This window comes from Vulpes lagopus, chromosome 2 (genome assembly GCF_018345385.1).
Source record: "Vulpes lagopus strain Blue_001 chromosome 2, ASM1834538v1, whole genome shotgun sequence".
Classification (NCBI taxonomy): Eukaryota; Metazoa; Chordata; class Mammalia; order Carnivora; family Canidae; genus Vulpes; species Vulpes lagopus.
Genome location: NC_054825.1, coordinates 28,237,440 through 28,253,012, shown reverse-complemented (window position 1 = coordinate 28,253,012; position 15,573 = coordinate 28,237,440). Strand labels below are relative to the sequence as shown.

Here is a 15,573-nt window from a genome sequence, read left to right as displayed (position 1 = left end):
ATATTTATAATAATGATTCATTTTAAAATAATGATAACAAACCCAATATACATAAACAACATAATTTTATTAAAAAGCAACTATTTTATTACACAAAACAAAAATATTTCATGAGAAAAATGGGACTATTTAACATTTTTGCCAGCCTGTTTAATGTCTGCCTTTAAAGAAGATTTCTAGATTCTCATATGTGCTTCAGAATTCAGTCTGCTATATGTTGTTTTGGTTGAAGTCTATAAAGAAAATATGACCTCCCACAGATATGTACTTTGGTAAAGGAGGACCTTACAAACCTCCTGAAAGGGCCTTGGGAAGCCCCAGAGGTCCTTGGAGCACAACTTTGAGAATATTGGCCTTTGCTTCATATCTATGATTAGAACCTCCACACAGGCCTAAAGATGTGTCTCAACTTAAAATCCTAGATTTACTGCTGCCACCACGTAATAGCATAAAGAGATTATTATCAATATGATTATAATTCCTGACATGTGTCCCATGTTTCATAGTTTTCAAAGTGTTTTCCCATGTAATGTCTCCCTGTAGCTTGTCAGACATGGTCTGACATTGCCCATGAGCAGTTTCCCTAATGTTAAATGCCATAGTTCAATTAAGTAAATTTCAAAGATCTAATTGGCATTATTAGCTAATCCATGATTCGGGCAGCATCCCATCTATCAAGTAGAGGAGAGCTCCAAAGGGCTACAGAAAAGGAAAGATTTTTAAAGGCACAGAGAGAGTGGAAAAAAGAAATTATTATCAAAGAAGCCATTGTTTTAGCCCTTCTCTGGGGGAACTGAAGGAGTCTATCAGTGAATTTCCTAGTGCTGGCCAGGAAATTCCCATGCTGACTGGTTAAAAGTTACATTTTTGGAGTATTAAAACTGCAGTTAGGTTAGTGTTAAGTCTTGATTTACTGATATGGGGCCTTAACCTAAGTGACACCATTTAGGGCCTGTGGTTTTCTTGTTGACACTATGAATTATGAAACTGAAATTTATATGATCTGCTCAGGGTCATTCAGCTGGTCAGAGGCAGAGTCAATACTCAGACTCATGCTTTATGAATGTGAGCTACATGTTCTTTCTCTGGTTACTTACATCAGATATAGAATATCTAGATTTTGTCAGCTACTGTTGCCTGCTCTCCTGTACTTGATCAAAGTATAGTTAAAGGTAAAAAGCCTTTCCTTGACCAAGAAGTGGTATTTAAATGTACTACAGTATTCCTAGAGACCAATGGCAGCCTCACATGGGAGAAAACTATAGGACAGGTGGTCACCTAGCAATGGACAACAGGATATGTCCAGGGTCACCAATCTTGTAACAGTGACCTAGGCACTCAGAATTCTGGGGCACCAAGGAATTCTGCTACAGCAAATATAGGCCAAAGCCTGATGGTGGGACCTAAATCCTTATTATTTAGATTGAGCTAACTCGGATGACTTCGCTTTAGGACTAGAGGGACTTTAATTCTCTGTGTTTAGATGGGCTATGGGTAACTGAACATGCTAGGAAAAGCATGAAATCATGATCCCATAGCCAGTCTTAATCCCTGGCAACTACTTCTAGAAGGCCTAGTCTTTCTGATCCTCAGCAAGCATTATCCTGATGCTTTCTCAGGCTTTTCTCAGATCTCAGGCTTCCAGTGGGTTAAACTTTACATTTTAATATTTTCCTAATTTATACCTTGATGTGGAATGACAACTGATATATATTGAAAGCCCACTATGTGCCAGGCACTGTACTATTTTTAGTTACCTGTTTTCCACCAATCTCACAAAGGCAGTCATTATCATCATTCAATATATAAGGAAATCAGGGCTTCCAGAGATTTAAATATCTTGACCTACCTTTCCAAAGGCAATGGCTAATAACTGGTTGCATTTGAACCATGTCACCTTATTCCAGGTCCCATACTCTCCATCACCGTTGTACCTTCACTAATGTCATGGTTCTATATGACCAATTATCCCTCTCCCATCATTACAGTCACGTAGGGTATAGGAGCTCACACACAGACATTTCCTGAACCTCCAACATATTTCTATTACTTTCTTTGTCAATTCTAGGAAAGCTCAGTCAAGAAAGAACATCTTCTGTGAAGATTCCTCAAAAAATTAAAAATAGAATTACCATATGATCCAGCAATTACACTCCTGGGTATTTATCTGAAGAAAATGATATCACTATCTCAAAAAAGATATCTGCACCCCTATGCTCATTGCAGCATTATTTACAATAGCCAAGACATGGAAACAACTGAAGTGTCCATTGACAGATGAATGAGTAAAGAAAATGTACCTATGTATGATGGGATATATTCATCCACCAAAAAAAGAAATGTTGCTATTTGCAGCAATAGGGATGGACATTAATGACATTACGCTAAGTGAAATAAGTCAGACAAAGACAAATACTATGTCATTTATATACAGAATCTAAAAAAGTAAACCCCACCAAACTCATAGATACAGAGAACAGATTGGTGGTTGCCAGATACAGGGGCATGAGGGGGTTGTGAAATTGGTGAATGTGGTCAAGGTACAAAATTCCAGTTTTAAGATAAGTAAGTCCAGCATGGTGATGTAGTGTACAGCATGGTGACTACAGTTAACAATACTGTATTGTATATTTGAAAGTTGCTAAATCTTAAAGTCTCATCACAAGAAAAAAAAGTAACTGTGTAGTGATGAATGTTAACTAATTGTAGTGATCATTTTCCAATATATACATATATAAAATCATTATGTTTTACATCTAAAATGAATACAGTATTGTATGTCAATTATGTCTCAATAAAGAAAAAAGAAAGACATCTTTTTCCTAACCTCCAAACTTACTTCAACCTCTCCTATTAATATAAGATTCCAGCAATCTAGGGCAAAACCTTGAGATTCACTCAAAAAAAGCAGAGTAAATAGAGGGAGACATTTCCTTACAACCAGTGACGAATAAAGAGCAACCAGTTGATAATAGTTGGTGTGTAGACACAAGTCACCAAGGGCTGAGGGTCTCTGCCCTCCTCCTCAACTGCATGGTGACCAGAGCCCCCTCCTCCTCAACTGCATGGTGACCAGAGCCAGCCTTCTCCTGTCTCAAAACCACTCCTAAACAGGGCCAGTCCCAGGTGCACCTTTGAGATAACAATACTGTCTCCTAAAACAAATAGTCATTGTTTCCACACAAAGACCTTCAATGTTTCCTCCATCAACAAAAAGCTACAGCCATCCTGCCAAGAAGACAAAGGGCTAGAAGCCCTTTCATAAATATCATGATGGTGGGAGGAGATGCGTGGAGGCAGGAAGATCATTCTCCAGTGCTTTCTATGTGGAGGAATAGGACCAACTCCATCCATCAGGGACTGCTCTGAATTACTGATCATTTCTGAACTATTCATAATGACAAAAATAACAGCTTCATAATCTGTGAAATGAAAATAATATCTATCCCTTACAGGATTGCCGTCAGGATCAAGTGAGATAATAGGCATAAAAGCTCTCTGTAAGATTTAAAAGGCTGCTCAACTGATATGGTATTGTGGGAAGATGAATGGTTCACCTACATTGCCTGCATGAAAAAGATAGCTCTATTTTAGCTGATGAAACTCCAAATAGCTCTGGTATCTAGCACCACCCAGGTCCTAGAATAAAGCATAAGGGAGAAGAAATGTGGTCAGTATGGCTGACCACTATAGTTTATGAGGGCCTGTCCCAGGCCAAAGTTAGGCTATTTTTCCTAGCCCCAGGAACCCAAATCCTGGAAATGAGCCTCCTGGTGGTTTGTCCTTCACATAGGGTTTAATGCTCTAAACCTCACCTCCCATCCCCCCTCTTGTCCCTCTTAAAACATACCCTCCTTAAGCAATTTACACAATTTACACACACACACACACACACATATACATATACATATATATATATATATATATATATATATATAAAATAAAGCATAAGAGAACTGTCCATCCTCACTAGTGACCAAAGATGAAAGCAAATTATACCATTTTATGTCTACTTAATAATAAAAATTATAAATGAGAATATCCAATGTTTGTGAGACTGTGACAAAATTGGTATGATCTCAGGGTACTAGTGGCGTAAAAAATTTGTATGATCCCCTACAAAGGCAAAATGACAACACATAAGCAAGTACTAAGAATCTCCCTCCCTGGAAATTCCCAAGGAAATACCTCAAAAGAAATGGCAAAAAGTACCAAGTATAGATATATTTACCTATGGTTGACAAATAGTGAAATAACAAGAGAAATGTTTCAATTGTGATGTAACTGTAGTCATTAAATAAAATATAAAAGCTACTTACAAACATGAGGAAATATTTAAGATATAATTGTAAGTGAAAGGGAACCATATGCAGGGTGCCTCGGCGGCTCAAGTGACATGGTTGCCTTAGGCTCAGGTCATGATCCCGGGGTCCTTGAATTGAGACCCACCTCAGGCTCCCTGCTCAGCACGGAGTCTTCTTCCCCCACACCCGCCTATGCTCTTCTCTCTCACTCACTCTCTCTCTCAAATAAATAAATAAAATCTTAACAAAGGGAAGTAGGTAAAATATGTAAATATATGGATAAGGGCTGATAAATCACAATATGTTTGGTAAATTATAGGTGAATTATATTTCAAAATGTCCTTTAATGTTTTTGTTGTTTTTTTTTTCAAAGATTTTATTTATTCATAAGAGACACAGAGAGAGAGAGGAGAGAGACAGAGACATAGGCAGAGGGAGAAGCGGGCTCCCTGCAAGGGGCCCGATGTGGGACTCGATCCTGGAATTCAGGAGGCAAAGGCAGATGCTCAACCGCTGAGCCACCCAGGTGTCCCATCCTTTAATGTTTTTATATCATTTAAAAAATACAGTAATAAGAAGAAAAAAGTAATAAGCTGGTAGAATTATCTCAAAATTATGCTTCTATTAAGGTAGGACAGGTAGTTATCTTTGCTAAGACGTTGATAGGTATTGATAAATTAATGTGCAACACACTTCCATGTAGGGAGGCTGTAGTAGATTCTGGTTAAAAGCCTCAAAAATTGGGATCCCTGGGTGGCGCAGCGGTTTGGCGCCTGCCTTTGGCCCAGGGCGCCATCCTGGAGACCCAGGATCGAATCCCATGTCAGGCTCCCGGTGCATGGAGCCTGCTTCTCCCTCCGCCTGTGTCTCTGCCTCTCTCTCTCTCTCTCTGTGACTATCATAAATTTAAAAAAAAAAAAAAAAGCCTCAAAAATTGAGTCACTGAATTCCTACTTCTGCCACTTACTTGCAGTGTGGTCTTGGGCAAGCCCGTTTGACATATCTAAACCTTTCCTGATTTATAAAATGGAAGTGATAACAGAACCGATATCCTAGAATCATTGTGAGTAGTTAATAAGATAATGTAGGTAGTGTAGTGCTTTTATTCAATAAAAGGTTAGCATGTGTGCTGGTAATAACAATGATGATGGTGGTGGCTATAGTGATTAACTTAGGTCTTCCAGAGAAAATGCTTTAACTTAAATGATGCAGTTCAGATGATATTATCCCTATATGTGAAGCTAACTACAAATCAAATAGACCTTGCTTTTTAGAGCAGTTTTAAGTTGAAAGCAAAATTGAATGGAAGGTATAGAGATTTCCCATATCCCCTTGCCTCCACATATGGACAGGCTTCCCCACCAGACTGGCCCATTTACTGCAATCGATGAACCTATATTGACACATTATTATTCAAAGTCCATACCTTTCTTTACGTGTTGTATATTATATGGGTTTGGACAAATGTATAATGACATGTATTTACCATAATATTTCACTGCCTTAAAACCTCTCTGCACACCACCTATTCATCTCCCTCTCCTCCTAGATCCCGGACCCTTTTACTGTCTCCATAGTTTTACCTTTCTCAAAATGTAATACAGTAAGAATCCTACAAAATGTAGCCCTTTCAGATTTGCTTTTTTCTTGAAAGGTATTTTTTATAATCAGTCTAGAGTACTAAGTAAGTATTTTGAAATTCCACTAGGCAATACAAAGATCATTACTCTCAATGATTGTGTTAGATTATTTATACATGTTATCTCCATAAGTATTGTTATCCTTGTTCTACCAACAAAGAAGTGCCCAAAGTCACAAAACCAGTATGTGGCAGAGCTGGTATTTGAATCCAGTTTGTCTGACTCCAATGTTTATATCTTTCCATTATGTCACAGTGTTTATCCTAATACCAAATATGGGTCCTAGAGCATCTGCACCCAGTCATAGGAACTTCAGAGAAAAAGCACACTGATAAAGATTCATAACCAACTACATGTCACTGAAGCTCTTAGAAGATAGTATCCTGATAGAACAACACAATAGCCACCCTGTTTAGTGTCAGATTTTATGATTAAGACTTGCATCCCTATCATTAGGCAGGAGAACTTAGCATAGAAACTAGCAAAATTATAAGGATCTAGTTCAATGTTTCTTAACCTTTTTTGGCATTATCCCTCAACTCAGCGGCGTCTCTAGATGTTTTCTTCCTCACCCCAATTAAATTTTAATAGCACACAAACACTACATTTGTTTATGTACTGTGGCTTTTTGAGGGCCAAAAACTTTTGCAATATCTAAGTTGTCTTTCCTTTCCTTTTTCTTTTCCCTCCAAGAAACTACTAGCCCCTAGGGGGTATATCAGCCCCACTGAGAATATATAGTCTAGTTGCAGATGGTCAGAACTCAGGGAGATTGACCGCTGAAATACCAGGGAGGTGAGGTCAGGACCTTGGAGAGTGCCAAAGTAGCCCTACTGAGACCATGTCCAAGGCTCACTATAGCTTCTAGATTTGCCTGAAAGAGGCTGGGGAAGGATGGGGGCTTGGAAACTAGGAGCAGTACTCTTTTACTACATATAGGAAGTATCAAAATGTAGAGCTCTAGTGCTTAACCGGTATGCTATACTGACACTAAATTGACTCAGTGTCCCTGATAAGGTTGTTGTGAGGATTAAATAAAATATCACATTATTATGCTTATCTTAGGACTATCATCTTTCTACTCAGCTTTCCCAGAGATATTCTCTGATGCAACATCCAGGCATTGATCCTCTTCCCAGAATGAGAAGAACTCAGAATGTACCATGTTACTCCTATGCTTATAACTCTTCAGTGGTTCCCCTCAAAGCCTCAGGATAACATCCAAATCCTTTATCATACCTGATAAGGCCTTTTGTGACATATCCCTGCTCATATAGCCAGTCCTGCCATTTTTTACCACTTTGTTCTGCAAACTCTCTGCTCCAGACACACTGACGCAATCTCACTAAACTATGATCTCTGTCACCTCCAGGGCTTGGCACATTCTGTTCTCCCCTCCCAGGAAGTTTGCTTCTTTTCACCAGGAAGGAGCTAAATCCTCCTTATCTTTCAGCTTTTGTTCAGATATCATTTCCTCGGCATGTCCTCATAGATACTCCAAATCTGAATACAACTGAATTGCATCACAGAATTCTAAGGGGGCATATGCCCATGGAGTATTTCGTCTACTACCAGGCATCATATAGGGAGGGCATCAGGTCTGGAGACAAGGATGGTTACCATTATTGAATACTTTTTACTATACACCAATTTATTTACTAGTACTAGTTACTATCCACTGGGGTAATGACTTCATGGATATTATCTCATGTGAACTTAATGTAATCCTATTGGGTTGGATAGGTATAGATTAGGAAACTGAAACCTTTCCAGTTTGTATCTATAGCTAGAACTTCAAGTAAGCATCCTTCAATGCCTGTGGCATGGTGGTCTCTCATATGGGAGAATCTTGGGTGCATTGACCACAACTACACCACTTGCATCTTTAGTCCTTTTATTGGGAATCCAAGCTCTAAGGCCTGCTGAACCTTTTTCCTGCTGCCTTTAAAGAAATGGGGATCAGACATAGCATAATAACTACATGAAACCCACCAAATTATTTGTCATTCCAAATAGAAAGGAATCATTTCCACTTTTAACAGAAGGGTAAAAACTTCCACTTGCCAAAAGAACATGGGGGCTGCTAAGTTAGTGTCAGGAATGTGAACTTAAAAACTGTATTTCCCTTGTAACTCTTGACAAAATAAGGTTAAAAGCTTTCTAATAATCTGTCTTCTTCTCCTGAACCCCGTGACAAGTTCTTTTTCATCAAAATATCTTAAGCTGAAAAGGTAATCAGGATACAGCCTGCTTACATAGATAGATGCTGTCTCTACAGGCATTGCTGCAGAAGTGTGTACACAGATGTTGTACACATAGATGGCTCTTGCAGCCAGATGTACACAGAGATAGATGTTACTCACAAAGACAGATGTCCACCAGGAACACGATGTATACTAAAAGCTCCCGCAGGGTGGTCTTGACATAAAGCTCCCGGTTCTCAGCTGTGTTCTCAGTCAGAGTTGTTCCCCAAAGTCCTAAGGAACATTGGAGAGATGCCTGGGATCCCCAGCAGCAGGGTTCCTCCCAGTTGCCCAACCCATCAGTCCCCGGACTTTACTCCCATTTCTACCCAGGTCTTCTGCTCACCCATAGCCTTATATCTTGGCAGGATCTGGCTACTCTAACCACATTCAAGCCTGACCTCCTTCATCAAACACCCTGAGGTAGACAGTGGAAAATACATTAGGTAGCAGAGAATGAAGACATGGGAAGGAGCTCCTTTCTTCAGGTGGGGCAGTTTAGGGTATCATCACAAACATCCTCCCTCAAGCTAACTCTTTCATACCTTCCTGGGCTCCCAGAGATAACTGTACCAGGCTCTCCCTCTGAGAGACCACTAGACTGGTCTGGTGACTTCAGCTCTAACAGACAATTTTTAAAGCCCAAAGAGACTGAGATCCCACCTCTTCTTCAGGTTGTATCTCCCTTCCAACCCAAAAGCATTTGGGACCCCTCTCCTAACTCCAGTATCCCAGGAGAACCCTCCTCCCACAAGGTACCTCTGATGCCACGACAGATCTGGAAGCAGCAGCTGGACACCAGAGTCCTATATGCCTTCTCCTGGGGTCCATCTTCAGGCTTTTGGATTTGGGGTTGTGGAGGCATTGCACTGGAGATGGTACAGATCTTCAATGTCCCATGTGGGGAGGGGGGACCACTGTAGGCAGGGTTGTCCCAGGCTCCACTCTCCATCTTTTGGAGTTCTTGCCCTTCCGGACTTTCCACAACATTCATGGGGAATGAGGTAGGGGGCTGGCACCCCAGGTACCCACTGTCACCTGAAGAAAGAGGGAGGGAAGACATAGCCCAGTCTAGACAGCAGAAGGCAAAGGAGCAGTGTGGGAGCAGCTGGTCTCAGGAAGCCTCTGCTTCCTGCCTTTTGTAGAGGGAATCTGTACCAGCTGGGGGGAGGGAGCAGACAGGAGGGGGTGGGGAATGGCCATCAGTCCTGTCAGGGGCTTTCTCTCTTCCTTTAGCTTCAAGAAAGGGGGTGGGAGGGGGTTGGAAGGCAGGGGTTTGGCAGGATAGAGAGAAGACTGGGAGGGAGATGTGGAGACTAGGGTGGAAGGAGGGAGGGGTGAGAGAGGCCAGTGCTAGGGGGAGAGGAGGGCTGCCTACAGAAGGGGCCTGGTGGAGGAGTGGTCCCAGGCAGACAGAAGAGGAGATGAAAAAGCAAGGGGAGGAGCTGGCAGGAGAGGATGGCTGGCAGACTCCATTGCAGGTCTGGGCTAATTTCCACTAAGAGCTCCTGAAAGGGCCGCCATGGATTGGGCTGTGGACCAAGGCCAGGGACCGGAGACTGGGAAATACTGCCTCTTTGAGGCTCATTCAATGGTGTATCAGGCTCCTTAAATGTTCTCACCTTGAGCTGTCCCCTGGTGGAGGGGGACTCCTATACCTGGAGGAAAAGAGAGTGGTGGGAGGATCCTCTGATTTAGACAGTTTAGGGGCAGGGTCTCTGACCACTGTTGAGGTGCGGGACTGAGAAGGCGGCACTCCAGAGTTCTAGATTGTCTATATCCTTCTTCTGAGGTTTGCCCTCATCTGGCTTATATGACAGAAAGGAGTTCCTTAAGGGTGTGGCGTTCAGCCTAGGGAAGAGCCTAAACCCTGACCAGGAGAAGGCATCAGAGAGCAAAGGTCAAGGACAATGTGACTTGGGACTCCTTAAAAAGGGTGGATGACTGGACCCAGCTCACCTGACAACTTTATTTTATGGCTCTTAGTACTAGACTAAGGACTATAAGCATGAACACAAAATGGAACTAAGAGAGTTATCAGAACTGATCTGCTTTCTTTTCCATTTCAAGTGTCTAAATTAAAACCCTGGCCTGTGTGCCTGGCACCTCCCTGCTTAGGCCCTGCTCCAGCCTCTGATCACTTGCTCCCGCTCACGTATGAGCATATGAGATGGCCTGGAATGGTACCAGTCCCACAAGTGCAGGGGGTTACATCCTCCTCGATGGCTGGAGTGGGGGTTGCCTTCTCTCCAACTGCTGGTTCACCATCTGAGCCACTCTACTGCTCCACTTGACTGAAGCCCACCTTCCCCCTCAGTAAAACACCAGCCTGGTGGAAGTCACCAGGCTCTAGTGTCCCCATAAAGAGATCCTGATCCCAGACAACTCAGGGCTGGCCTCAGGTCCTTGATAGGTGTTCTCCAACACTCAAGAAAGGGTTAAAAAAGCAGCAGCTATCTTTTACCTCTGGCTCTGCAGCACGGATCTCCTGCCCCAGTCCCAGAAACTATTAGGGAATTAACTCTGCCTGGGCTGGAGTTAAGGCCTCTCTATGAGCTTTCCTAGATGGAAGGATTTCATCTCTACATTTTTCTGGCTAATGAGACATATTCCAAGGTGCTTGTTTTCTTTGGGAAGACAAAAAAAAAAAATTTTTGTGTGAAATCAGCTGATAGTGAAGGAACAGAAGCTGATATCTCCACCCACAAGCTTTTCAAATAATTGCAAAAGTATCTCTTATTTGCAAAACTGAAGATTAGGACAGAGGTGATGAACAGGAAGCTAGGAATATAGTTCAAAGGAGAGGAACAGGAGATGGTTTCTGATTCTGGTTTCTGACCCTCTCTCCCTGTGACCTTAAGACCAGAGTTGGGCTGCTTTATTCATGGTCACCCTCCTAGAAAACATTGCTTTGCCTTTTTCAGTCTTGAGCATTCCCCACATGTGTGTATCAACCCATGATACCCTTGGGGAGCACAGGTTATACAACCAGCTTGAGAAATTTTCTCAAAAGGTGCTGAGAAATCCTAGGATGTTTAGTCTTATTCAAGAAGCCATAAATATAGTAATCAAGTGGGAGCTCCTGATGATTTTGTGTCCAGCAGTTCTTCATGCTCCCAACCTTCATGGCACTTGGTTTTTCCTGAGTGGCCAGACGCTGTTAATATGGGCACCCACTACCAGAGTCCTGTGGCTCAGACTGCCTTTTAGCAATTTAGCAAAATCTAAGAGGCATGACCTTGAAACCCAAACCTCCAGGTTTAACTCTTGGTTCTGCAACTTACTAACTGTATGGTTCTGGGCAAGTCCATTTGAGACTTAGTTTATATATCTGCAAAGTGTTTGTATTAAAGTCTGCCCTGCTGACCTTAGGACTATTTTAGGATTAAAATGGTAGATATAGAAACCTTTATGAACTGTGTGCTATAAGGCACAAAACAAATTTAGTTATTCTACCATAGCATTCATCCTGTGTATTCCACTCATATAGAGCAATTCATCTTTCAGAGAGATACCTTCAGTCAGGACTCTGTTGTCATTATCTCTGAGAGACAAGCGTCCCAGAACCCTCTGTAGCCACACCCATTCCATTCCAGCTGACACCAACAGAATGGAATGATGGCATTTCATCTGGAGGCTATTTTAACAGTAGTGTGAAATGAAGAGTTCCAGAAGCTCCTAGAAGAGTTCCATGACCACATGCTAAGCCTTATTGTCTATTAGAACCCAAAATACTTCTTCATCATGATGCCTCTTAGCCCACTTGGCCAACTGGCCCCATTGCTTCACTGGGATACATTTTTTGGTTGCATGCTATCCTATTGCATGCACCAGGAAAAAAGGATTACTACATTTCTCTACCAGTACATCCCCTTTTCACCATCCTAGCCAGGCTCTTCAGTGCCACTCAGATCCACTTGGTCCTGACAAAGAGCCCAGAGACAGCAAAGACCATAGGATGGAAACTTGTGGCTTATCTTTCTCTAAGTCCTCCATCTAAATTCTTCCAGGATAAGTCATCTTCCATATTCTAGAGAAAGGAACCCTGCGGTGACTCACAGTCCAGATTCTACAGGGAGAAACAACCTTCAAACCGCCTTCTGTGTTTTACATAGTGACCCTCAACCTTTTCCATCCCAAAACAACATAAAAAAATAGAGCCCACTCCATAAGTAACAGTGGCTCACTATGGCAATGATTCTCAGTGGGAGACACTGGAGATCACTTATTCACAAGAAAACCCTGCATATAAGGGCTTACCCTTTCCCAATATGCCACCAGTCATCTACATGGCAAAAGTACTGAAATTTGAGTAGCTGAGGTTTTCAGCAACAAACACAGTGGATCAAGCAAACTGACATGAGTAGGCTATTCCCAAGGGAACCCTCCCTCCCTGTTTTTGTGCAATAAACATCATAGCACTGTGCCAGGGGCCACCATAAGCCACAGCTTCTCAATACCTTAGAACAGACAAGCCAGATCCATTAGAAGATTCAGGTATATGATGTCCTGTTGTAGCCATCCCAGCCCAGAAAGCCAAGAAAACAGCACTTTGTTGTATTTCATCAGGGACTTCAGAGAGAAGCTGGAGGAGACCCACTTCCCTCATCAAAATGACCAACTTCGGTCTTTTACTTCCTTCCTATTACCTCCTGGATTTAAAAAGTCCTGCTGGACTTCCATCTCTCCAAAGAGAACTTTTTAAATGAGCCCTCCAGCTTTCCTACCATTTCTAGAGAACCCTCCTGGACAACTATCCCCATTTGTCCATGCCTTCTACAGAAGACTGGACAGGTAAAGGGAATCAACCAAATCCAGGCGGTGGGAGACAGATGATGCCATCAACAAAAATAAGGAAGTTAGTCTTCAGTTTGCCTGGAAACTTGGGTCTGAGGCTATTATCATGCCCCCTGCTGAGTGTAGTCTAGACATGGAGTGCTCACATGATCCTGAAATAATTAGTCAGCATCATCACTTCTAGGCAGTGCTCCAGCTGTGGCAGGCAAGGTTCTGTATAGGATGGTGAGTGGTAGCCTCCTGCTGGAGTGGGTGGAGTGGGGGGGAAAGAGTGCCATATGAATTGGAAATGCCAGATTGGAAAGAAAGGGCGATGTGAAGGGGAAAGAAAAGCATGAGAGAGAAAAGGGATTCTGGGGAAGAGGAATTGAGAGAACACAGTTCTTTCCTTCAGAACAACTCATCAAATATCATAGGAGACTTGATCGACTGAATGTCCCAAGCCTGTGAGAGGGGAGACTGCAACACCAGAGCAAATCCCCCAGAGGCTCACTCTTCCAGTATCATTTCAGGGGCTCAGGGCAATCACCCAAAACTTCCTTGTCTCAGCTTCTAAGGGCCCCATCACAGGGGACACATTATTTTCCACCCTGAGTCCTCATTCCAGTCATAATTCATTCCACAGGTATTTACTGAGGGCTGTCTAGACCATGGGGACTCAGGGATAAGCAGCAAATAAGATAATCAGGGCCCCTATCTCATAGAACTTACTTTCTTCTTCTAAAGAAGATAGGCATTAAGCAAACACACAGATAATTTATGATTTGTATTCATAGAAAGTGTTGAAAAGGAGAAGTACAGGGTGCTATGAGGAAATGAGACGGGAGACCCGAAGTTCTAAGGCAAATGAGGAATAAAATCATAATTTCTGCCTCTCTTCCCCCTTCTTAAGGCCCTGAGGCAAACAGGGTTTTCTGAGATTCATAAATATTTTACTGCTACTCTACACAAGGAAACACACTGAATTAAATGACCAAACAAGGAAGAAGTTATGACAATGCAAGAAATGTTACAATTTACAGTAATCTTTATCCCTCATGGTACATGAGTTGAGCTCAGCTTAAAGGCTTGCATTAGATTCCTTCTGAACACATGGAATCCAACCAATTTTCATTCCTAAAATTGATAGTCTCCCTAACCTCTGGAAAAGACGCAGAAATTAATAAGAGAGCTAGGGTAGTAAAACTACAGAATGATGAAAAATTTCCTAAGGTGGTGGTTTTATAGGTGTATTATTATCTCCAAGTTCATCAAGTTGTGTATGTTAAATATGGATAGCTTTTTGTATGTCGATCATACCTCAGTAAAGGTCAGTACTGCAAAAACATTTTTTAGTTTCCTGAATAGGAATTTGTAACCAAGAGCTTAATTCTTTTTTTATCCTATTCAGTCTGTAATCCCAAATCTAGAAATCTATCCTCATGTTTCTATCAGCATAAGTGATAACAATTTTTTAAAAGCTGAAAAAAGGGAGCTCAAATATCTAACAATAGAAAAAATATTAAATAAATAAGGATACAAGTTTGAAAAATACCTGTGAGTTAAGGATGCAATTCCTTTTAAAGGACAGGCAGGCCTCATAAGAACAGAATAATTTGGTTATTATTTGTTAGTCCTTTCTTTGGGAGCTAGAGCTTGCTCCTCCTGCCTCATCTCCTTAAGAAGACAGAACTATATAGACTTGGACTCCCTCCAAGAAACTTAGGACCCATCCAGCCTTCTCTTCCCTCAACTTGAGGTTGACTTTGGATGACACAAAAAGAAGCAATTTTAGTATTAGAAAAGTTTCATTAGAAAACTCTCACCCTGAACTACCCAGAACTGCATGTCATACGGTACTGCCATTCATTAAAACTGATTGGAAATTTGGAAAAAAAAAAAAAAAAGATACATACACATGATGGATTGTTGTACAGAAATCAACAGTTTGAGTAGTGTTTAATATCATGAGAAAATGATCATCACAAGCTTTGTGAAAATTGTGGCATATATATATATGCAGAGTCCAAAATTTATGTGTAAATTATACCTGGATGCATAGAAAAAAAGGGACTAATGTTAAAGAATTTTACAAATTTAGTAGTGGTATCTCTGGATAGATGCTTTTTATTTTGCTAATTTTTGTTTTATCTTGTTTATTTTATTTTTGTTACTTTTTGACAGTGATTATGAGTACTTTAATATTCAGAAGAAAAGTATTTTTTGTAAAGATTTTATTTATTTATTCACGAAAGACACACACACACACACACACACAGAGGTAGAAACACAGGCAGAGGGAGAAGCAGGCTCCATGCGGGGAGCCCGATGTGGGACTCAATTCTGGGTCTCCAGGATCACGCCCTGGGCCAAAGGCAGGCGCCGAACTGCTGAGCCACCCAGGGATCCCCAAGAAAAGTATTTTTAAAAAGCCAGTAGTCAGTAGTTATTGTGTTCATAAAGACTTGAGGTGCATTTTCATCTTAGACTCACAGAATCTCTTAGGTGACTGCCTTCACCACACTAGCTCTCCACATTAGCCAGGAATCATGAAAGTTCATTCCTTGACATGGGAGTCATCCATGCAATAGATTTGTTTATCACCTGCTT

The 15,573-nt window shown here is 41.5% G+C and overlaps 1 protein-coding gene across 14 annotated transcripts in view; it reads right to left on the bottom strand.

The window, feature by feature from the left end:
• Positions 1-15,573, bottom strand: part of PKD2L1 (polycystin 2 like 1, transient receptor potential cation channel) — a 52,814-nt gene that overhangs the window by 20,478 nt on the left and 16,763 nt on the right. For 9 of the 14 annotated variants that reach the window (XM_041746039.1, XM_041746048.1, XM_041746050.1 and 6 more), the window contains 2 exons: positions 8,947-9,225; positions 8,308-8,421 (listed from right to left, as the gene is read on the bottom strand). In XM_041746039.1, coding sequence (XP_041601973.1) covers positions 8,308-8,421; positions 8,947-9,225 — 393 coding nt within the window. Of the gene's footprint in view, positions 1-8,307; positions 8,444-8,946; positions 9,226-9,809; positions 9,846-10,651; positions 10,767-12,647; positions 12,678-15,573 lie in introns of those variants that run through there. The other 5 variants (XM_041746045.1, XM_041746046.1, XM_041746043.1 and 2 more) reach the window with 5 other exon arrangements.